Source organism: Parus major, chromosome 8 (assembly GCF_001522545.3).
Source record: "Parus major isolate Abel chromosome 8, Parus_major1.1, whole genome shotgun sequence".
In the NCBI taxonomy this organism is placed as follows: domain Eukaryota; kingdom Metazoa; phylum Chordata; class Aves; order Passeriformes; family Paridae; genus Parus; species Parus major.
Genome location: NC_031777.1, coordinates 407495 through 432929, shown reverse-complemented (window position 1 = coordinate 432929; position 25435 = coordinate 407495). Strand labels below are relative to the sequence as shown.

The window sequence follows — 25435 nt, the reverse complement described above, 5'->3', positions numbered from 1 at the left end:
AACGCAGAATAATCCCTGCTGGCCCTTCCAGAGCTGTCTCCTGGAGATGCTCCTGCAGTGACACCAGCCAGCTCAGCAAGCTTGGCATGGACACATCCCAGCCAGCACCAAAGAGGCCACTCTGCTTTTTAATAAAGCCTGGAAAAGCCCCAGAAAGCTGATCACTGCTGGGGAAGATGACTGCACTTCTCGTGGCAGGGTGAGCCAGCCTCCCTGGGCTCACACAAAGCTCTTGGGATGTCATCTAGGATCAGCAGGAGGGAAAAGAGAACAGCTCTGACAGGGTTCTCTGCCACATCATCATCAACCCTCTCCATAAAACAGCAAGGATGCATTCAGTGATTTAGGAGACTGGCATGTTCAATATTGATCATCCCTGTCAGAGTTTGTTCCTCTACATTTTGACCCTCTAAGTGCCCCAAGAAGGCAGCATTCTTTTGAGCACTAAACTAACATGACTTGTCACTGTGTACTTTGGTGACACAGAAGCTGAGGAAAGTGGCACTTGGCAAAGAAAGTTTTAGGAAACAAAGTATGGGAGCATATTATCTTACACTAAAATGTTACATATTAGCCTTTTGATGTTTATCCCCCTTCTTAGCAAAGGAAAGTCGTGTCTGCCCAGAGTTTAACACTGGGATTTTCAAAGAAAACCACGGGAAGGAGCAAATATTACTCTAATTAAATAGGAATCGAACCCTTAACGCCCCACTTTGAAAATTCCTGCCTAAAGCCCTGCAGAAAAAGTAACCCTTGTGCTAGTGTTTAAGAGCATATGACCAAGCTAACAGCTATTTTAATTAAAAAGCACAGCCCTGCTGCCTGAAGAGCTTTTCTGCTCAAGACAAACATTTACTGCTTAAGCTAGCTCCCAGCGCTGGGGTTCTTTGGTGGAGTCAGCTGTTAGCACACTGTGCTTCCCTTAGAGACAAAGGTCACCTAGATTTTAAAATATACAGTTCACTGGAGCCCTCTTTTCAGGGGAAAACAAAGCCTAAATAAATACCACTGCCATGGGAGTCTCGCCTTCCCAGCCACAGGGGGAGAAATAATGAAAGGGAGCGAGCAGGCCAGGCCTGCAGATGAAATATCATCATGTAGGGCTCCCAAATCCCACCTGAGAGTGGGTACAGCATCCCCCAAACCCACAGCCTCATCCCACAGCTCCTGATGCAGCAAAATGTGCCAAGTTTATTCCATGGGGGGCACAAATCTTCATCTCTGCTCCTGAAAAGTGATTTGGGCCAAAGACAGGTCTATGGTGAGCCCCTGAGACACTGCAGAGTTCCCAGGGGAGCAGGAGTCTTTCTCAGACATGCAAGAAAAACATAAGAATTGACAGCATTTAATATTTAATATTAATCACTCAGGCACCCAAATTCTCATTCTTTAGGGTCTCGTTCTTGACCCAAAGCTGCATAGGTTAGATCAACAGAATCAACAGGTGCCTTTTAAACCAAGCTTTGCTTCTTTAGATGAATTGTAGCTAGAATGAGTGAGTAGCCTCTAAATTCTCAGCTGGTTTTCCCCATGTTTGTGGTAGGAGATCATAATCTTCCATATGATTTTCAGCCCTGGACTGCCAGCACTTCTCTCTGCATCCACTCGCTGTGAGACTGCCCTGTGAATTTTAATTCATAATCCCAAAAAATAAAATAAAATAAAAAAGTAAGAAAGGGGAAAGAAAAAAAAAGGCAGCTGGACAGGATGTTTTACTAGATTAGTGAGTTAAAGTGGCTCAATCCAACAAATCCTAGAGCCAGCTCAAGGGAGAGGGAAGAGTGTCTGTGAGCAGGGAGAAAAGATAATGACTTTCCCCCTCAGGCCACCATGAGGCTGAGGAACAGCAGCATAGAACAATCTTCACATGGCACTTTTTCCTGACATTAGCCAGGGTTTTTGGCTAACTTTGACACAAACCACATTTACACCAAATTCTCCATGCCTGTCATGCAGAGGAATAGATTTAAAGCACCCAGGACTGTTTCCAAGGAAAGGTGGAGCTGCACACCTGCCCCACTGTGCTTCAAAAGGAGCCAACAAACACTGGTGCTAACAATGAAAATGTTATCCTGAGACAAGATAAAGTCACCTTTAAACAAACCAAAAAGCAGTTAACAGCAACAGGAAAAGATCTGAGGCAGCTTCAGCCAAACACACCCGAGCCTGCCTTGCCAGCTACGAATTTATGAGATTGATAATCACTGTAACCATGTGAAATACGAGAACTTTGAAGGTGACAAAAACACTGGTGACAGCAGGAATTTCACATCATTGTTTTTGAAAAGCAAGATTTTTATCTTTCTGAAAAAAAACAGCAGAATGAGAAGGAGAAGGCAGGCAGGCACTTCAACAGAAAAGGAGCAGTGAGCTCTGTTTGAGGAGCAGGAAATAAGACTGAAGGCAAACAGCATCACAAAAGGTAGGAGCAAGCAGGAAAAAAGAGATTTTTTTATTTAAAAAAATGCATAGTTATGTAGCCCAGCCTACCACCTGTCAGGGAATTACAAGAGGCAGATGGCTACCAAAAGGAACTAGGACAGATTCTGTTTCAGTAAAGGTTGCTTCAATAATACTTCACACAAAACTTGTCTTGATCCAGATGCAGTACAGCTTCTTGGCTTTTTCTAGCAAGGAATGGCACTGGCTTCACTGTGCCATGAAGCACAAACTATATTAACAAACATGAGAGAGCATCACCCACAGCACAAAGATTAAATAAAAACTAAAACAAAACAAATTCAATCTTCCCCAGGAATAGCTGACAAGAGTTTGAAAGCAGAGACTGTTACAAAGGCAGCACATCTACACTGTCAGGTATTTTTAGAAATTTTAACATCCTTTCATTTTTGGCTGATGTTTCCTTACAGATATGGGTATTTGGGCTTTTTTTTTTTCTTTTTCTTTTTTTAAGAAGTACACAATGTCCTCTAACCTCATGAACTCATTGGAAGCTTTTGTTTTCCTGAAGTGTTCATTCTCACAGTTTAGCCCTGTTGAGCTATAACATTTATCAGGACAGACTCTAAAAGAGTTGCCTGCTCAGCTCTCCCCTCTTCACTTGCCTTAGAGATGATTTAAAATGTTAGAAAACCCCTTTGTGTAAAGGATAGACCTGCACATACACATTTTCTTATTGCTGAATAACTGATGTTTTGTTTACTCCTGCCAGCACCAACTGCACTTGAACCTTGAAAAAACATCATTTTTCTCTCTTCTCTCTTCACTATTGCAGAAGTCCTCTATCCAGCCTCCCTGTTTTGTGCCCTGCCTCAGTGTCTCCTCATATCTCCAAGCTGGATATGTATTTGTTTTCCTCACCTCCTTGGTCTCTAATTGAAGATGAAGGAAAGGGATTGAAGTCCATTCAGAGAAAGAAAAGCTTCTTTCACAAAAATGCTACTGAGATGACAGAGAGGAGTCACAGAAACTTGGAGAGCTGAGTTCCATAAAGGTTCTAACCTTCATTGTTCAAACAGCCAAGCTTCCTAAATTGTGAGATTATTTTTATTTCCATGCTGACCTAAGCCTAGAAAGACAAGGGCCTTGAGAAGCCATCACCTAAAAACTGTGTTAGAGAGCCATGGGAACCTAAAGCCTGGGGAGCTCCTCTCTCTTCCCAGGGGTTCCCTGGAAGGGATCCTTCACACCCATGAGGTTTTCTGGGAACACCATCCACACAGGAGAAAGATGGCACAAGAAAGGTCACAGCACTGCCTCACTTTTCCCAGCGCTACTCAAAGCCCAGAAGAGGTTCAGAGAGGGAACCACCACAACTTCACTGCAGCTGGGGAGACAATCTACCACAAAACCAACCAGAATCACTCTCTCCCTGTGCCAGAGAGTGTGTGTGCAACTCTCCTCCAGGTGAGCTGCAGCAGTCATCCTCATCTGACATCCACCTAAACCCTGTGAGCCAAGCTCAATTTATGATGCCACAATAATCCCTTGGAGATTGTATGCTCACAATCATTATATCCTCTGTGCTTGGGAGTAAGACAGATTAATTTGCTCCTGGCAGACGCCAGAAATCATGACAAGGGTTATAATTTCTGTGGCATGGAGCAGGACTATAGGGGTCACTAAGGGTTTGTTGTCTCCCCACCCAAGCTCTCATGTTTTCCTTTACAGGTTTCACTTTGTGCAGGCTTTCAGGACGTGGAGAAGTAGTAGAGAACCAAGGACACTTGCTCATTGAGGGGAGGACTCATTTTCTCCTATTTACACATAGTTTCAAAGAGCTTTGCAAGCTGTGGTGCACTTCACTCTAATGTGGTTATAACTTCATTTAAGAATACATAATTCTTTTAAGTTAATGAGAGTTCTTAACTGGCAGCCTCCTTTGCAGTTAATGACAAACTGTTTACAACTAGAATGAATGTGCTCTGAGGAAAAAAAGCATTTTAAAAATTGGGTTTAGGTCTCTTTTTTTCCCCTATGATTTTCAAATAAGGGCAAAACCATACTCAGCTGAAAAAGTGTGCCAGCTAAGAAAGACTAGTATGACTCAAAAAAACTCACCCCATAACCGGAGGTGTTTGTTTATTTTTGAGGTACGGAGACATTTTGCAACTAAATATGACACTGAGTTTCCTGTAAGCTGCTTCCTTATATTGTGCATAACACTTTCTTGAAATTCATGCTTTTTTTTTCCCCTTCAGACTCAGAGTAAAACCAGACTCATTTATGAAGCAAAAGTAGCTTTGCCAGTCAGAGAACCCCAGATAAAAATAAGCCAGGCAGCAAAACAACAGCAGCAAAAACCATACATACACTTGTCTTCCCTCCTTTTCCCCCCACCTTTCAGATTTTCAGATTGCAGCATTGCTATAATCAGCATGATCATTAGCCCATTTTAGAATTACCCCTAGCTGTAACAGCAAATCCACCTTTTGCTGCTTTTGGAAAACATTGACAAAGCACATCCACACAAGAAGCGCGACTCGCGGGGAAATCGTGGCGGTGGCTTTGATACCAACAGCTTTTCCTCAAGGGTTGCAGTGGGATGTGCCCCTGAGTGCAGCCATGGGGTCAGCTGGCCCAGGACATACCTGTCCACTGGCCCAGGACATACCTGTCCACTGGGGTGGGCAGCGGCAGTTGTAGGTGTTCACCCCGTCCACACAAACGCCCCCGTTCAGGCACTTGTGGTTCGGGCAGTCGTCCACGTTGTGTCCACAGACGCTTCCCTCGAAACCTGGACAAAGCACAAACAACAGCAGGCTGAAACGGGCTGACAACCCCTTCTGAAGAGAATTCACCCCTCACACAGCTTCCCCTCCTTTTTATTTATTTTTCCTTAAATATTGTCCCCGTTCACCTAATCCTGATGGATCCCCACCTAGCACGGCTTTGTTGAATGCCTTTGCTAACAGCATGTGGGTCAGGTGACACAGCTAAAACACTTCCACCATGGATGGATGGCAAATTCTGTTTTCACAACCCAAAAGACATGAGGAGTTCCTCTTTAAGTGACTAAGGAGCACTGTCATTCAAAGCAAACAAAGTGAAGACCAAGACATTTCGCTCACCATGAGATAAACTTGTCACTGCCCACCAAGCATCAGCCAGGACAAGTTTTTCCCATGGCAAAAAAAAAAAGTGCTGGCGTTCACTTCATGGATACCTCGGCACAGCCTGCCTTGGATACGTCAAAGAAAAGTCTTTTATGCTTTGAAAAGGAGCTTCTGAAGTCCTGATCTGGCTCTCTTCAGTGTTAGACAATCAGTCCATCAATAAATCAGCCACCACCCAAGTGATGCTTACACACTGAGCCCTGTCTGAAAAGCAGAAGAAATCAGATACCCTTCCCCAATGAAGATCCAGGCTCCTAATGAACACACTCGACAAAATATTCCTGCTAGAGCCCCCTCTCCTTTTCAAAGAAGGAGAAGTGGGGACATTAGGGAAGGGAGCTGTCAGTGATGTGTCTTCCCCTTGATTTCCCCTGCTGATTTATTTCATGCTTCATTAAATAAACCTGCCATTTGTGTTGGATGAGAGAGCTATTTATCAAAGCACAAGTGGAATGCATGCTAATGTGGATGAAGTAAATGATTCCAGAACACACATGTTAATTTAAAACACCAGCTCTGCCTCTTCACTGCTTTGGAATGTAATATTAACATGACACAGTTCTCTCATCCAAAATCATGCTTTAACCCCTCTACTTTTGATGCCCCATTCCAGACACTTCCATAACATCTGTGTCAAGTCACACAGCCCCTCTCAGTAACATCTGGTCCACCACAGATCGTGCTGTGTGGCAGATGAGACTGTAAAGCCCTGAGCCATCTTCTCCAGACTACTGCTGCTCTCCAGAGACTGGAGGTGATTCATGTGCATTCCCATCTCTTGAACTTCCCCAGCCCTACAGAAGAGCTGGGAAGTGCCAAGCTGCATCAAGTGCATCAGCAAGGAACAACAGACTCAACATTGCCAAAAAACAACCAACAAAACAACCAAACCCAAACTACAAGACCTTTGATATGACTCTCTCCCTTCAAAGCCCTTCCAACCTCCACCCAAGATCCTAGAAAGATCTCATGGCAGTAGGGAAGCTGAAAACAAAGAGGAAATATAACATGCTTAGCCAGAGTCCTTAATCATTACAGCAGCACCTTCCTGGCAAAAAGGAACAACTACCAGGGAAAACAATTAGCTTTAGTGTTTAAAACTGTATAAAGCTACCAAGCTTGAGGAAAGGCTCAGCTGTAAAACACAAGGGTGTCCTATCAGTTTGTGTTTCAGCTTGGGAGGAGGAATCATCCCACTGACCACACATTGCACTCATGCCCACACGTGATCAGCGTGGAAATGCACCCTCAACCACAAAGACAAAAGGTTTAAGTTCTTATCTCTTCAGTTTGGATAATACAAAGACCAGCCCTACTTTCTAGTAAACAAATTTCTGACAGCAGGCATTTAAACTCTCTCACTGCACTTCACACAAATTTAAAGTGGCCCAATTATTTCCAGAATAAAGCATGGAAATCACCCCACTACTAAAACCTCACCAAGCCATTCTGTATTTTCACATTTTAACCAGTTACACCAGCAAAGAGCTGCTCTGAGATATGTGAGCTTTTCTCTAGCTGGGGTCCCAGGATCTAATTCTGCAGTTATATAACCTGACTCTCTTCCAGAAAGCCACAGAGCTCGCTGTTTTGATGTATTTGGACACCTGACACTGCTTCCTGCTCCCCCCTGTGCTGGGACTCTCATGTTGTCCTGTGTTTTCTCCCTGCACGAGAGCAGTCTGCAATCCACATCCTGACTTTTGCTCCATCTCTCAAAGCACATCAAACTGAGGAATGAGAACCTCAAGGGGAAAAGTGTTCCCACTGCTAACAGCATGTTGTTCCTCCCCTAGTGAAACACAGACTGACACAAGCAGATAACTTTATTCTTATGTCATCTGACATCTCCACCCCGTTGCAGAGCATCCAATTCCCTCCAAATCTTTGTCCTTCAGCCTTATTTCAACCTACAAATGACACCCCAGACTTTCTAGGCTGGTTTCAGGGCCAGTTAGCAGCGGGAACATACATTCAGGAAATTATGCATGAAAAATGCCATGTTATCTCCAGACTTTGGGCCTGCTGGCAGGAAATCAGGGATGGCAGAGAGCAAAAACTAAGCTGGGCTACCCAAGCTGGCATCTGGGCTGGAACAGAGGGGCACCCACCTCACCTGGGAGCCCAAGGCTGCAGCCAAGGAGAACCTCAGAGCTCGGGTGCTCGTCCCCAAAGCTCGTCCCCACCGGTGGCTGGGTGTGAGGTTACTTCTTCCTCTTCCCAGGAAGTGCTCCAGCTCTCATAAACAGCCAGCTCCAGCCTGACAGATCGCTTCCTGAACAAGCCCTTGGAATTCCCTAGGGTCCTTATCTTAGTTAATGGGTAATTATTTTGATGGATAACAATGAATAATCACTTTCCCAGCTAAGAACTTCCTCTATTGACTTGTTTAACATTCCATGAAAGGTTAGTTGCCAAATGAAGTCCTTTTTTGTCAAATATTTATGACTACGAGCTCATTCTTATATTCAAAGGAGTTGCTAATGCTTCAGGTTATGTCTCCTTCAAGGAAAATTTCTTTTTTTGCTACTACACTGTTATGATTGACCTAACATGACCACTTGTCTACAATCCTGACAAACAAAGCCCAGAGGAAAAATGATTAAGACAGTTAAAAAATGAGGTTACCTTCCAGAGAGATGCATGCAATACCCATAATGTATATATATATATAACTCACTTGATGCTTGCCACCAATTGCTGACTTAACACACATGACTTTGTGGATTACCTAATGCAGGATTTGTTTGTGTACATCCACAAGTGACATGGGACCCTGGGAATTTCAAATAGCAGCTGGATTACACCGTACATAAACAGCACTCGTGTGACAGTAGGAAAAGATGCTGTGACACACAACTCCAGGTTCTGGGTTTTTCCTACTTTTTCAAGCTCTCATTCTCACCCATCTGTATTTTCAAATAGATTAAACTCACTGAAAAGCTAAGAAGGAAACAAGAACTCATTTCCAGGCCAGTGCAGTAGTAGCCTAATTATGCCTAAACTGCTGCTTGGGCACAGTTTCTTCAAAGCACTTTTACAGGTCACAAGACACTAAATCCTATCAAAAACCACTCCAGCATTTTGAGATGCAGCTGCCTGCTGCCTCTGTGGCCACAGCACTCAGCAGTGGCAGCATCTTCAGGCAGTCCAGAAGGGCCAGAGCAATTCCATTTATAGTCACAGCACCATCAGCACTGCTCCAGTTCAGAGAGGGAGTCTCAAGTGGAATTTCTCATCCATAATCTTGGCACTGTCTTCCAGAGGAGCAAGCCTTGTTCACATCCTCCCTAGGCGTGACAGGCCACCATTTCTCTTCTCTTTCTGCTGACCTTTCCTTCCCAGACAGAACCTTTTCCAACACTTCAGAAATTCTGCTCTGCATGCTCTGCACTAAGTGGAGAAAGAAATGGCTGGGTGCCCTGCCTTTATCAGAGAGTTCAGTGGAAGCATCTGGGCCTCTCCAACAGCTCCCTTTTTTTGCTGTTTTTCAAATGACTGGTTTTAAAAATCAAGCTAGCAAAACAGTATGGCCAACTTAAACAAATACAGGAAATAGAAAAGTAAAGGCTCTCAGAGCCACATGAGCTCACCCCCACTACACACACTGTGTAACAAGTCAAAAAAGACAGCTAATAATCCAAAACGTGTGAGGAGTGTAGGTGTGTAACTGTTACTATAGAAATCTCATTTCCATTTCCTGACCATATTTCAGCCAGCCCACACATTTGTCTAAGGGAAAATCTGCTCCTACTCAGTCTCGTGCCCCTGTAAGAGAATCACTGAAGCAAACTGTCTCATCAGCTTGGCAGGATCAAGTCCTTCCAGCTTCATCTTTCTCTCTTCTTCCTCCCACCATGCTGCTCCTGCACGAGGCCTTAAAGTCCTTGAACTGGCTAAACAGATCTGACTTTTAAGGAAATTCTGAATTTCTGGACAAGACTGTTAATCCAGAGATACTTGGTTTATAATTTCATTTTAAAAAGATGCAAAGCAGAAAAGCAATAAGTTCTTCCAGGGCAATGGTTAATTAAGATACTGCACTCTCCCTTCAAGCATAGTTAGAATAATCACTTTTAAAAATAAAGATGAACCATCCTTCTACTTTAAGCTTGACTTTGTTAAATTCTTCAAAGTCATATGCTTGCTCAGACAGCCCAGAGCAGACACTAAGGTTGGCAATGTACATTTAAGGTCATTTGAGCCAACACCTCAAGACCAAGGTCTCCAAAAAGAGAACATTTTCCCCAAGCTCTAAATGCCCCTTCCACACAGACCTGTGACTCCAGGTGATCCTCATGAGAACACAGCCACTCTCTATTCATCCCAAACAGAATGGGGCAGCTACATCCTCCACATAAATAACAACAGGGACATGCTTAAGGCAAGAGAGTTTACTTTTCTCTATTACCACACACCGAGTCTGTGTGTGCCAAACTGTACTACACTCAAGTAGGAAGTCTAGTCCAAAGCATTTCCAAACAGCCAGCTTTCCCATGGAGTTGAATTACTCAGTAAAAAAAATAAAAATATATATATCAGCCTAAAAATACCCTGAATATGCAAAGACAACTTGTAAGGCCCTGTGGTCAAGGCTGACAAGTGGATAGGGAGGAGGACAGGATGAGAGCAGCATCCCAAGCAGGATGATGACCATCCCTACGTGGTCACCCTGGTCCTGAGCAGGCATGTCACCCCTGCTGTGCATGAACTCAGGGCAGCCAGCAGCATCAGAAAACAAGCAACCAAAATTTCTCAGGAGATAAAAAGGGTGTGGGTAAAAAGTTGGAACTGGTGGGTTGTTAGATTTGGAGGAACTGGAGAAGATAAAAAAAGAAGAGAATAGAACTCAATGTGTCTTAGAGTTGCAAATGGAGAAGGAAAAAAGCACATGTTCATTCTTCAAACACTGAAGTGAACTTTACAAACACAAAACTATGTATTTGTAAATGCTTATGTTGGTAGAATTTAAGATTCCAAATGGGCACTATGAAATACCAACCTAATCTCCTCCAGCCTACCTCACAGCTTTCACCTATTTGATTCTAACTGGTTCCCAGAGAAATTCATTATTTCTAACCATCTTCCCTTTCCTTCCTTTCTGCATCAGGAAATCCCAGCACTCAGAAATGAACATCCTGCAGCCTTGCTGAGACTTCTCCCTCGCACCTCACACACATCCCAGAGTGCAGGAATCCAGAAATGGAGAGACATTTCTCTGTTTGTCCTGTTCTCCAAAAGGGAATTAATCCTATTTGTCACTGACAGAAAGGCTTCCAAATATCCCTGCGTAATCCAGGATTTATAAAAAAATAAGTAGAAAGTAGCAGAATGTTTAGTATGTCACTGAAGTGAAAAATATAAATTTTAGAGTGCTTAACACATAAAGATGGAAGAAAAAAAGTGTAGTTTTTAGCTCTCCTTCTTCCTTCTTCTCCGTGATTCTGCAGTTTATGAGAGCACAAAGAGTGATTAGTTGAAAGTGAGTCACAGTTTCAGCTACGTAAGTAGATATAGAAAACTTATTTGTTAATATATAAAAACAATACACAAGTCTATTGTTAATAAAGTAAAAATAGATATAAAATGAAGCAGCTGTGTGGTTCAGGGCCATTTTGTGCCATCAGAGCCCAAAGTGTGCCAAGCTGTAGCGATTTGAACTTGTGTAGGAAGTCTAGAAAAACCTACCAAGTTTTGTGATAACATCCTAATAAACACAAGAAACAAGATCCTGACGAGCTTTAGAGTTTTCTTCTGACCCAGAAAACTGAGATAAACACAACTCCCCACGAGGGAATATCCCGAAACAGCTCAGCTCAGAGAGAAATCCAAGAGTAAAAAAACCAAAAAGGCGCAGAAGAAGTGCAACAGAACAACCCAAAAAAAACCCCAGAGAGGAGCTCCCAGGGAAGATCCCCGGAGGAGAAGAGCAGGAAGAAGGCCAGCCAAGCCCTGTGGAGGAGAGTTACCTGGCAGGCAGTTGCACTCGAAGGTGAAGTCGCTGGTTTGGTGGCAGGTGCCCCCGTTCATGCAGGGGGACGGCGAGCAGGGCACGTAGACGCTCTCGCAGCGGTGCCCGGTGTAGCCCGGCCGGCACTGGCAGCGGTAGGAGCCGGGCAGGTTGACACAGGTGCCACCGTGCTGGCACAGCCCTGGTGTGCCACACTCATTCACATCTATCTCACACCTCTGACCCGTGTAGCCAGCCAGGCAGGAGCAGGAGAACTTATTCCCAGACACCGTGCAGGTACTTCCATTGGCACAAGGCTGAGATGTGCAGGCATCAATCCACTGGCATTCCTTTCCTTTAGGAAATCAAGGCAGATTAATGAAAGGTTATTTCTGTGGGAAACAGCTTTTCTTTCGTGCTGCCTCTAAATTTTTACTGAACCAAATCTTTACATTGCTACAGGAAAACTGATGTCTGCATATTACCGTATTATATCTGAAATGGAAATAAATTTGTGGTTACACTATGAAGTCACTAACCAGGTTGCAGCAAGATATAGAATGTTGTGATTTATAAAATCAATCTGAAGTCATATTACACACACCAACAAGAATGAAAGGAATAAATTTTCATGCCACCCCTCAGGCATCAAAATATTGTTTTCCCATAGAAAGATTCTGCTGGTCAAATTTGCTGCCTGTTTTTGGTTTTTTTTCTAGAAACTAGACTCTGAATTCAAAGTGCAACAGCCACTTCAGAGTAGTTTCTGCATTCAGTTTTCCCATGTGGACAACCCCACAATATCCAAATATTTTTCTGCTTACGTGTAAAGGGTAGGGAGTCTGATTCCCCATTCCCCTTTGCTTTTTTTGGTCATGAAGTCATTTAGACTTCCTCTCATTTCCTGTGCTGGAGCTAGAAAATCTGAGAGCGTATTACAACTGCCCCAGAACATTCCAGGGCGAAGCTGTTCCCAAAGGAGGGGGTCTGGAGGCACAAATGCAGAAGCCCACCTGTGAAACCGGGAAGACAGACGCACTCGTAGGTGTCCTGGCCGTGGGGGTGACAAGTGCCTCCGTTCAGGCAGGGCTGGGACACGTAGCAGAGGTGAGATTCTGAGTACTGGCACTCCTCCCCCGTGAATCCTGGAGCACACCTACACGTTGGTTTTCCTATCAGGGATGCAGCTTCACAGGTCCCCCCGTTCTTGCAGGTGTTGCTCTCACAGGGGTTCCTGTACTGACAGTAGTCTCCAAGAAAACCTTCTCGACACCTGCAAGAGAGGAGAAATGAATTGCAGCGCTCCCACCCGAAGCCCTGCTGCTCTGGGAAGACTCCAGGAACGAGGTCCCATGGCCACCAAAAGTCTGGAAGTTTGCAATAATTGATGGTGACACTAACAAACCCAAGGGCTGACGTCACAAGTGTAACAGGGATTTCCTGTGGGACTGTCTCGAATGAGACCACTGGACTCTTGAGTGCAAATGGTGAAATCGCTCATTGCAAAATCAATGCCACATTCAATCGGAGCCGTATCAAATGCAGAACCTCGCTTCTGCACTTCCCTGCAGAACTTCAGCAGAGCCTGAGCGTTCAAGAACTGCTGAGTAACAACTCCTTGCACCTACTCCCATACTAACCCTTTGTTAGAGGAAAACAGAGCAGTTTAATAAGGCATTAACACCAGGTATTATCCATCTTCCGAGAATATTTACACAAACATGGTACAAACGCAGCGTTGGGGAGCTGGAGATGTGCAGCAGCTCTGTCTGCACCAGGCTCCCGTGAGACAGGAATACTGCTCCATCCTCCTGCTGATAAGTGCATCTGGGACTGGGACTGGCTCAAGCCTGCACTCAAATAGCAACACAAGCGCTGCACTCAGGTCTCCCACGCCCCTGGCGAGCACCCGAACGACAAGGTCATTGTTCCTCTGTCTCCCACAGAAAAACGAGTACACACACACTATCTACAAGCAGGGCAGTATTTTATACAAAGATCTCCAACTGCAGAATAATTGCAGTTGCTTCTCTCTAACCTAAACTTATGTCAATACAGTCTGACTGCGCTTGTCAGCTGTAATCCATCTTTTAACTGGCCTTTGTAGTACAGATTTACCATTTAACTTCCAGAGACAGAGGATCCAGGCAAGCAAGCCTGCAAACCCCACCTCTGTGCCCCCCCAGTTCCATTTAATTCTAGCAGGTAGCAGAAAGCTGCAAGGCTACACACTGGGTAAAAATAACACCTAACACACAGCACAGTCCCCTTGCAACTCTCTGCTGTAACCTGTGAGTAAACCAAGATTCAGCCCATGAGAACCACATATTTCATAGTAAAAAAAACCCCAAAAACCAAAACAAACCAGAGGTGAACATCAGATGTGTTTTGTTCCAGATGAGGAAAAATTATTAAATAAGTGAGTTATTCTTATCTGAAGGGAGGAGATGCCAGCTGTAAGAAATACACAAAATCTGTAGTCCTCAAGCAGGAATGTAACAGTAAAGGGATTGTTAGAAAGTGTTTTTTTCCTCATGCACTTAAAAGTAGTGGAGATTGGAGGGGGAAAAAAGCAAAACCACATAAACAACAACAACAACCACCACCATCAAAAAAAAAAACCCAAAACCAAACCAAACTCATCACAACAAAACACCACAAATAACCAGACAGGATCTGAAAATCAAAGAATGGACATAAAGTTGGGTTTTAAACAGAATCCTACAGGAATCTGCCTTTGTTCCTGTGCTATTCAACACATCTATTGATTATTAACAAAGGAAAACATCAATGCTGGTCAAATATGCAGGTAGAAGACAAGTTCTCAACAGAGAGAATGTAGTCAGCACCCAAAATGTGCTTTAGCACTGCAAAGTTATACACCTAGAAACAAAACACACAGGGCATCCCTCCCAAAACAAGCAGGAATAAATGAGATTATGCTACACCTGATAAATGCTTGGTACAGCCACTGCATCAGTTCTGGTGTTTGCTCTTTAAGGGGAAGAGCTCAAATGAATTCAAAGAAGCCAACAGTAATGATTAATAGAAAACTCTGGCCACAATGAAAAGCTCAGGTGGCTCAGTCTCTTTAGCAAAGGGAACAAGACATTTAATCAAAAGCTCCAAGTGTCCACTATAAAACACGGATTTAACAATAATTCCCAGCATATAACAGAATTGAGCATTTAAAACTTCAAGCTAGATGAAGTCAAATTAGAAATAGGGTATTATCTTTATTTTCAGACCCAGACTCGTACACAGTCTCTCAGCAGCAGAGGGGAACAACGCATTTAAGGTTGCAGTGGAATTTCTCCATCACTCATGCTTGTTTAAAAGAACACCAGGACTGGCTGTTTGAGGGAGAGTATGCACTCTAGTGCAAACAAAGCTATTCAGAGAGGTTATTATCCAAGTTATGCAAGGGGTCATTACTAGATGACCACAACTGTTTTTTCTCATGTTAAAATTTATTAACTAGCTTTAGCCATATGTCTAAAGCAGGAAAGTCATATGTGCGTAATTGTAATTTACCGCTGTCCACACCCAAATTAGGCTCCTTTCACCATACCTTAATACTTTCAACTTCATAGCCAAGAACAGAGATGAAAGGAGAGATTTTGCAGGGCAAGGCAGGATTAATAAAGTTACAGAAAGCAAATCCTGAGACAATAGCAATGCAGAGCAGCCTCTGCCTCCTGTGCCGTCCTCAGTTAAGAGCCCAGGGCCGTGGCTCAGCGTGAGCTGCGGCCACATCACACGAGAGACACTCTTGGGCTATTCTGGGCCTGAGCCACACGGGCTACAGCCTTCCTTCAGCATCCAAAATCCCTCCTTGCTCCAGGTTGGAAACCAGGCCAAACGCCAGCGGGCTCCAGTTTGTAGGAGCTGGATCCCATGGAGGGCTGGCAGGCAGCAGAGACAGCTGTGCCAGGAGCTGGAGCACTGCTCCACTCCCACGGCATCCGAGCCTGCACACCGAGTGCAGCCCCTGCTCAGGGACCCTCTGGGCAGATAAACCACGTCTCTGGGCATCCATGTGCAGCTGGCTGGGTGGAGAGGAGCTGGACTTCAGTCCCAGAAGCCTCCCAAGGTTTGGTTTTGGGGATTTCTCCCGGTTTCATCAGCACACCAAGCTCCTCAGACAGCACAGCACACAGCTTGCAGCTCTCTTTACCACGAAAGAAGGAGCAACAAACCAGAGCTTCACAGGACCCCACCCAGGCCATCCCATCAGAAATCCTCCAACACCACCCACTCCACCAGCAGCTACAAAATAAACCAAAACACACCTAGATTTCAGTGCTAAAGCGCTTTTTCATTGAAAGGCTGTAAAGCAAACCAGAAAGCCTAGAAGAAAATACCATGTTTTGTCCACAAGTAAATAAACCCCCAAAGCGTGTCTTCTCTCCAAGCCCCAACACTCAGGTTGTTTGGAAGGTGCATTTAACAGCTGCCCCCAGCCAAGTGGGAGAAGGGAGCCTAAATACTGATTAAGAGTTTTGCTGGTATATGAGTGAAGAGGAAAGCCGAGATATGTGCTCTGAGACAACCATCACCCACAAACAGCCCAGCATTTTGTACACAAATGTTCTGGTACAAAGTTGAAGAGCACTCCAAGACCAGGCTTGTCCTGGTATCTTCTATCAGAAAAACATGAGGGAGGGCTCCCAAAAGGGAACAGCAAAACCTCTTTCAACTTCAGCTCTTTTTATTTGGAAGAAGGAACATGCCTGCCTGTGGAGAGATGGTAGGTCAGGTACCCATGGCACTCGTACCCAGCATTTTCTTCTCCTCCTGGAGAAGTGCTTGGTCACAGAGCTATGCAATTTTGCCCTCCAGCAATTCAGTGCAATCCTTTTTCAATGTTAAAGAATAAAAAACCTACGGTCCAGATCTTCAACCACGTCTCCCATCATCAGCATCTCTAGGCACAAATACTAGTAATTTAGTTCTAAATGTTGGTGTAGACAAAACTGCAAATATTTGCTCCTGATTCATGTTGGGCACCACATTGTTCTTCTAAAAACAGAGGCAAACACTGAAAACATGCAGTCTTAGCCCAGACTTTTTTAAAGGATATGATTAAACTCAACAGCAGCTCCAGCTTCCCACCACCCCTGCTCTGCTCTCATCCCAACCTACTCTTTCAAGTTTTCTTTAGGAGAGGAAAAAAAACCCCACTTGTCTACAGAGCAGCTTAAAATTGTAGCAGCTTGTGTCAGCTCCAAATGACATGCTCAGAACAGGAAACCAAATCTTTTCCAAATAAAAGCCACTGTATCTCCTCAGTTTTCCATCTAACACTCAGAAAAAGAAACAGGAAGATGGAGTTTGTTCTGGCACTTTCTGGAAGCACATGAGGTCTCTTAACCTACTTCAACAGGAATTTAATCTTTTAAGAACAAATTTCACATACAACTTAATTCAAATCATGATTTCTGAAAGCTAGAGAGTTTGAAATGGGAAAATGTCCTGTGGGCTGCATCAGCTATGCAGCTGCTTCTAATTAAAGCTTCTCCTTTACTCTCTCTGGGCTACTTTCCAGCACAAATACTTTAGAGCTCAGCCTTTTTTTTTTTTTTTCCCCCTCCTCCTTTTCAGCTCCAGCCTGCATTTGCCTTAGCTCAGGCTCTCATGGAGCTAAACAAGAGACATAGGAACAAAACGAAGGTATTTATCCAAATTTGAAGTATCCACAAATCCAGAGAGCTGCATTCACTCTAACAACCTAATGCTGCAAATCCAAGTGGAAGGCTCACAAAAGCTGTGCTTTTGGCTCTTCTGCCACAGAACTACATCAAAGTTACCTTCCAAAACTTAGCTCTCTCCTGCTTTCAATAGACTTCTGGAAAAATATGTCTGGTCTGTTGGAAAAACTTCCTCATGTGCTGTACTATATTTGCCTGGGCACAGTCATAAGACAGTCTCTTCAAATGCACCTTATAGACAATTTTAACCAGACTTCCAGATGTTTGATGTTCATGGGAGTTTTCTACTCAGGCCCATGATATCATCTGGAGATGCACAGAAGAAAGCAGATGGTTTTAATTTAAAAAGAGAAGGGAAGAATTTCCTCGTAGTCCTGCTTCTCCCCCCTCCAGCCCAACACTCCCTCCACTTTGATTGGAAGATGCTTCACCGAAGAGGGGAAAAAATTCTGTCTGATGACTAAACGTGAGAAGGGTCCCAGCTATTTCGTTACAGATTTTAACCAGACTTCCCTCTGGCTCCTGGGTTCTGACTCCCACACCTACACCTCCTCTCAGGAGGGAGAACAGGATTCTCTGGTTAGCTTTACAAACGCTCCTTCCCATGTCTCAAGGCGCCCATTTATGCGTCATACTTTGAATGCAAACGATGGGATGGGACGGCCCTCCCTGCCCTGCCTTTAAAGCAGCACACAGCTATTGTTCCCAGCCCACAGAAAGTGCCTCTGCAGAGCTGCTCCACAGTCTGAGCAGACGAGGTTTAGTTTGGCTTTTTTTGCCCATCACAAAAGAGGAGCTCTCGGTGTGTGCAGGTAACTCACAATAAATAATTACCACTGAAAATCACTGCTCTGTTCCCAGAATCTAAGCAAGCAGTGAGTGTACTCTCCCCTTTTTCCTCTGCCCTGGTCTCAAGGGTCTCCTTTAACTTCTGAAAGGAGACAGAAGGAAACAGAAAAGGGCAGACCATTCTCAGAAAGGGACAACCTTTCAACTTCTGCATTTAGCCTCTTCTGGAAAACTCTCAGACCTCATCCTGCTACAAGGTCTCCTATGGGTATTCCCCATTCACTACCCTAGGAGTGATTAGTCTCTCGAGACAGATCCTAAGCAGATATCAGCTGCAGTCTCAGCAGCAGTTCTGCAGTCTTGGATCTTGCCTTCAGCCCCAGAAGTCCTCTTAAATCCAAGTTAAAATTCATTTATGAAGACCCATCTTGAAGGAAAGGTAGGTGAAAAGCCTTGCAAGGGAGTTGAAATTACTGACGGCTAGAATTAGGATAGAAGCCCCTTACTGCTATGCCATTGCTGCTTTGAGTTCAGCATTTTTTAGAGGCTGCTAGTCCACACACAAGACTGTTTTGTGCTGTGTGAAAGGTGCACAAACTTCAGCACATGGTGAGAGAAGCCCTGCTCACTGGAGAGACAGAGGCACACAAAGCTGTACAAACCCTGGAGCTTGGGGCATGAAAGGCTGCGCTGAAGGAGGCTGAATTTTTGGCTCTCCAGCCTCCCCACTTGACTAAGCACAGCTTTGAGGATTTTTTACACCATCAGGAGCAGCAGAAGACCTCAGTGTTAAAGCAGTGCTTGGTTTCACAGAGGCACAGCTATCCCTTCTGGATACACAAATCGCAACACTGCTAAAGACAAAAATTCAGTCGTCCGAGCCTGCCCAGCACAAGAAATGGCAAGGATTAGTTTCCTCCCTAAACCTTGCAGCACCCCTGTGTCAACACCCTTCCCACTTCTGCTTCTCTCCCTGCCACTGGGGTGGGAAGTTGGGAGAGGCCACAGCTGTGGCACACGGGGAAATCACTTAAGAGCCTCTGCTCTAGGGCCCTGCCCCATGCCAAGCAGAGGCACTGCCCAATCCAGCATCCCCCTGCAGCAGAGCAGATCCCTGTGCTCAGAAAGCAGCAGGCAGCGATGCCAAAATCCCTGCTCTGCTTGTCCTTGAAACAGCTCCCTGCTCCCAGCCTGCTGCAACTGCAGGAACGCTGCGAAGTTCACAGCACTGCCCCATGGACTCTTCCCACTGCTGCTTCCCACTCATCCAGCAGCAGGGAGACAAGAAATTGCTTTGCTGTGATGGTCACAATCAGCATTAAGCAACTGCTTCTCTTTGGATATGAGAGGATACAAGAAGGCTCCCTCATGTTTGACACCTCAATGTGTAAAAGGCTGCCTGGAGATGTTTGGAGGGGAAAAAAAACCACCCCACCCATCACAGCAACAAAACACCCATCACAGTGCAAAGCCAAGCCAAACTCCAAACTGAACCTGCCTTTTGTCAAAGCAGGACCAAGAAAAGTTTGGAAGGATGGGTCCCCTTCAGTGCTGCTGCAGAGACTGACATATTCTGTGGAGTAAGGCCTTCACCCTCACCATGAGAGCCGCTGAATGAGTCTGGAAGAGAACTCTCACACACAAAAAAACCCAGCTTTGGAAGATGCAAACACAGGAATGTGTAATTTTCTAAATATAAAATCAAGGTCAGAGGAGGTCAGTAACTTTATCGAGCAGTGGCACAGGATGACAGCCGTGGGCCAGCAGCGTCACCAGGGGAACAGAGCTACTTAAAGGGCGCTCACAAGAGCAATCTGATAAAGCTCCAACCCCGGCTTCCTTACAAGGGTCACAACCACTGTTCCCATAACAGATGCCAGATACACCACCATAACAGTTTCCTAGCAGAAAACCAGCTCTCTCTTTTAATGCAGTAGATGCCACAGGATTTCCAGATGAAGGAAAGTGCTCCAGCACTACGCTGCCATCCACTGCCGGGCCAAATATCCCGACTAGGTGTTTTGTTATCAGTGCTTACTCACATCTTATCACATTTGGTTATTGCTGAGGCAGGTTCTCCCTCAGCAGTTCACCTAGGAGACAGCAAGACTGACTGGATGGCCTGACCACACACTACAGCAAACAGCTCAGCCAAGAGGAGGTACAGAAGGAGGAAGAGAGCCTGCTATAACAACTTACTGCCCAGCAGAGGAAGTACTGCAGATAACTTTAAGAAAGTGGAAGGGGTGGAGATGCTGCTAATCATTGAGAGATCCTGCAGACTTACAAGCCAAGCCACTTGCTTTAGTAATAAATTCAATTTCCTGAGCAAAACATTTCTGCTTTCACAACCATCAAAAAATTCAGAAAGTCATTTAGGTTACTAAACCTGAGAGAAAGTTCCCCTATTCAGAGTTCCTCATAGTGCAGGAAAGGAAAAAAAAAAAAGTTAAAACCAAAACAGGATGCTAACAATCAGCTTGCTAAAGGTAGAGACTTTACAACTGAGGTGGGTTTTGCTACTTTTTTCCTTCCTTTCTGCAAAATAAGTATGCTTGAGCCAGGACTAAAAGACACTTACTAATCTCTGTATACAGCTCTTTGTTAGCCTTTCCAATTAATACAGCACCTGCAAAGGAACTGAGCTGTTTCTTGAAGGAGGGGTTGGTTTAAAACCTGCAAGAACACTTTGCACAACAAGGAGGAAGGCAACATTATACTATTATAAATGTGTGCTAAAAAAATGTAACAGTGGTCAAAGCTGCCATTGTGATGTGGGAAATGCGTCAAGATCTGGACTGCACTACAAACAGTGCAGAAGTTAATCAGATGAACCAACTCAGGCTGTAAAAATCAATTGTTAAGACATGGAACATGCAAGTTGGAGAGAATGTCCTGAGGAAGGTAAAAGCAGCACCAACATCAGGACCAGTCTTGTTTATTACCTTTGTTGTGACCTACAAACTTTGACTCCAGACTAACATGCTTAAGTCCACATCAGAAAAGTCTACAAAAGACACTTATTTCTTGTTGCAGTCTCAAAATACAAGTGAAAAGCAGGAAAAGCTCCTGCTCTCTTTTCAGAGATGCAGCTCCTTTAAGCTGACAACAATCTAAAAGCATGGAAAGGAAAAGAATAGGAAGCAGCAAGAGTTAGAAATTTTAAAAGACACAGGGAATAACAAGTTACATATTTGCTTTTCTGTGGCCTTTCTGCACATCAGGTATTGATTTGAACCTGAGGAGAACCTCAAATTAGATTATGATTTCCCCTTTGTGTGCCACAGGTGCAATTTAAGTACATTGAGCTCTGTGTACCACATTAATAGAGAACTAAAGGTTGTGGTTAGGGAAGTTGCAAGTATGGAGAAGTGTGAGGAGCAGAGCTCTGTGTTAGCCAAGCTAAATCAACAGGAGAAAATTCACTAATATTTAAAGAATGCTGGCACTAAGATAATGTCTTAGCATGCTAGAAAATGACACAACATCAACTGATGAAGTAAACAACCTTAAGAAAATAATCTGGTTACTGCAGACATAGTAAATTAACCCAGCCAAACAAAGAGGATTCATCTTCTGGCAAAATATCACTTCATTAAAAAAAATAACAAAAAAAAAAATAATTCTAAGTACTGCAGTTGGAAAGGTGAACTGCATTTAAATAGATGTGATATTCTCCAGATAAAACACACCCTGCCAAAGCCCCTGCTGATGAGCTTCCCATGCAGCAACAAAGTGAAGATGGGTGCCAACATCTACCAAAATCAATTTATATGATGCAAACAAATGTGGATGTTTGGTTGTGGGGGGTTGTTGGTGTGTTTTTAGCATCTCACAGGTATTACTTGCTCTCAAGCAGCAGAAGGGAATTGGCACACTTCAGAGTGCAGAATAGTTCTGAAAAACCTCAAAAATATTTAAATTGAGGCTGGAGCTCTACAAAGCAAGGTGAGCTAGAAGATGGAGAGCAAGTTTCAACTTAGCTTGTGGGTCTGGAAACAAGGTTCAGAGTTTACCTCTGTGATGGGTTTGGCCTCAGTTCCCAACCTAGTGCAAAGACATCCAACTGACAAGACCCAAACCCAAATACTGAACAAGAACCCCAAATTTTTACAATACAAAAAGCTAGCACACATGGACTAATGCATCATAAAGAAACACCAACTGTGCTAAAACTGTTATGCTGAAAGAACCCAATAAGGAAATCTTAAAAATTCGTATTTCCTTTCTGGTTAGGGTCCTGAAGGAAAGAAAATGGTTAATTAAATTGATTAGAAATGAAACCAACTTACTTGCAATATCCTGTACCATTCTGATACGGAATGCACTTTCCCTCATTAACACATGGCTTGGAGTCATCCATACACTGCAGAGCTGAAAGGCAAGAAAAGAAAACAACCATCAAACCCCTAGCCACAATACATGTCAGGTCAAAGCTTCGTTAGCGCGTTCGGGGGAATGAAAATTTTATAGGACTGGAACAAAAACAAAGGCATTATCACATAGTTTAATTTCATCTCTGGAAGCATCAAAAGAGCCAGACTGAAAGAGGAATCAAATACAGATTTGTTCATCAGGCAACCAAATCTTTACAGAATTTCTTTAAGGTAGGTTTTCAAAGCAAAGCACGCAGTAATTTCAGCAAGCTCCAAAGACATTCGTGCCACAACCTGAGCACTTTGGGTTAAGTGTCCTCAGTTACTACTTTCTGATCAAAATTCTGGACTGAAATACAAAGCAGCTAGTCCTAAGCCTTCTTAAGAGAATATTTTGCCTCAAATCCTTTCCTTCTTTTTGACCATCTCTAGGGGTAGAAACACTGAAACAGGAGCATCTGTCCCTTGGGAATGTCACCAGCAATCCAGAATTTGCTGCAACATGTACTGTTGTAGCCTCTGATTTCAGACAGGATCGTGTTTGCAAGTGGAAAACACCAGAGCTGTTAACAACTTTCAGCAGGGAATTTGGTATTTCTAAGGAGATGCTCTGTAACTCAAACTTGATGTTTTCACCAGTGTGTTTTTAAAAAGGAATTAAGTATGACACAGCTCAGGGCCAGCCAGGTTTTATCCAAGTCCACTGGAAGCCCCAGTGAGGTCTGTCCTGATGGAACCTCCAGCTCTGGAAAGTGCTTTTCCCTTCACAGGGACCTGAAGCAGCACTTGGTCCCTGGCTGCTTCCAGAGTGACCAGAAGGGTGAGAACTATGGAAACTGCAGGAGCAGAGGGAGCTTTGGAACCACAAAAACGGAGCCATTCCACAGCTGCCATTTGAGTAGCACCAAACTACCAGGTAAAGCTCTCAGAACCAGATCACCTGGCTCCTGTCCAGAACTCCTCCACAGACCAAGAAGTCAGGAGCTCTTCCCAGCCTCCAGTTCTGTCTCCTGGCCCCAAACTCACACACTTCCACGCCTTTAGGGACCCCCTTTCCACAGCCTTATTGCATTTGGGAAAGCCTTTAATGAAAGGCACCTGAAGCCATCAATAATATCCAACCACCTAAACTGCCCACTTGTCAGCCAGCTGTTGTAGGGTTGGCTGCCCCTCATTTTATTTTTTTTTAAGGATGGTTTCCTTTCCTCAAGTGGCACTAAATTTTCAATACAAACTCGGCAAGGGGCATCAGGGAAAGCTGGTCCAAACCACCACTGATATGCTGGTGACTGAGGAATGGGACTCAAGAGTTAACACAGCAGTCCCACTAAGATCTCCCTGCAAGCCAACCAAATTCAGTCCAGCAACTGGACAGCTTGGAGCAGACTCTGGTTCTGCTGTCCAGGGCTTGAAGTGTTATTTCTCAATAACCCTGGAGCACACAAACAGGTCACACACACTACGAGGCACTATAGGAACGCTTCACGCTTGCAATCCCTTATGGAGAACACAGTTAAATTAAACCCAGCTCCCCGGGAAAGTTATCAGTGTTTCCCACAACACAAGTATGCTTGTTGCTGTTAACTGCTGATTTCTGAAAAAGGGGCACTTGCATGGAACTGCTTCTGCAGAGCTCTCAGGAAATGAACAAAATTCCACTGGGAGCCCCTTTCAGATAACCCCTGAGGTCAGGGTTACCCAGCGACACAAATATGAAGGCGGATTTTGCACGGCATTCCCCCCCACAGCGGGCACCTGTCTGACCATTTCTATCCCATTTAACCACAACATCCACACGGCCTCAGCTCCAAACTTCATCTGCTGCTGTCTAACAGCTTGTTTTCACAGCAAAGATTGGCTCTAGTTAGTGGGGCTGGGTTACACCGTGCCCAAAAACTGCTCCGTGTCCGAGGGAAATCCCAAAAGGGATTCCAACAGCTCCCACCACCCAGGGACACGGAGGAGGGTTAAAGTTTCTGAGAGCCAGGAGGGGAACCAACCTCGCTTCTTCCCACCTCACCACCTGGAATTTCCATTCTTTTCACACCCTTCGAGCCAGTGAAGCAAATACTCAGAGGATTACTTCTTTTGTGCTCGTGCTTTCAAACACGAATTTTGTAATGTCGAGTACCCGCGTCCCCAGAGAGAACTGAGCAGTTGATTTTGTAACCCACGTAGTAAAAGCTTAACCAGCACTTGGCCAAAAACACCTTCCAGCACAGCCACACCGAGGGGAACCAGGGGCTGATGGCTCACAGTAAGGATCCCAACCAAATATTCCAATTTGGTTTGCTAAGCCAAATACAGACACAGCAGAGAGGCATTAGCAAAGTAATGATTAATTTTCCTTTTTGGAAATAAATTTTGGACAGATTATTCCCACCTTGAACTGCTGTTTAGCAGGTCATTAAACTACTACCAGCCTTTAGAGTTCTTTCACAGAGACAACAGGACAATAAACTTTTAAATATATATCTTGTCTGTACTATTTCAGATGTGAAAGAAGCTAAGAAAACAAATGCAAAATTGATTTTTACTTTTTCAGCTTCAGACCGAATAGAAATGCTTTGAAATGCAAGTAAAGCTGAAGTGAATGTAAATGTAGCCATACTCTATATTAAAATAAGTATTAAAGAGTCATTTGATTTCTCTCAGAAAAAAAAAAAAAGAAATCACAAGGGAAATAGAAGACTACAGTTCTCACAGTAAAATTAGCATTTCTGTGCACAAAGCACTGCCTTCCTGTATTTCACTATATCTTTCATAAAAATTTCACAACACATGCAAAAGCAAGGCATTTCAACACAAATCACTTCAAAAGCTACTTCTCTGCTCCTCTACCACGTTGTGCTCAAGAGTTAAAAGTGCCAGAAATTACCTTCTACCTCAGCCAGCGTAAAAAGTTTGTTTTGCTGCATGCAGTGTGTGAACTGGAAATACTCTGGGGTGTGTGCAGCATGAGAAAAGGCAGCCTTGCCTGGAGAAGATAAAGCCACTTTTCTAGAAGCCATTTATAGACAGCATCAGCACATT

General features: G+C 44.2%; 1 protein-coding gene across 1 annotated transcript in view; it reads right to left on the bottom strand.

Annotated features, from left to right (window-relative positions):
- NOTCH2 (notch receptor 2) overlaps positions 1-22770 on the bottom strand; it is a 77648-nt gene extending 54878 nt beyond the window's left edge. Inside the window, exons 1-4 of the mRNA XM_019007585.2 lie at positions 22319-22770; positions 12540-12799; positions 11546-11881; positions 5075-5197 (exon numbers count right to left, since the gene is read on the bottom strand). Coding sequence (XP_018863130.1) covers positions 5075-5197; positions 11546-11881; positions 12540-12799; positions 22319-22428 — 829 coding nt within the window. The 5' untranslated portion in view covers positions 22429-22770. The remainder of the gene's footprint in view (positions 1-5074; positions 5198-11545; positions 11882-12539; positions 12800-22318) is intronic.
- Between the last annotated feature and the right edge of the window lie 2665 nt (positions 22771-25435).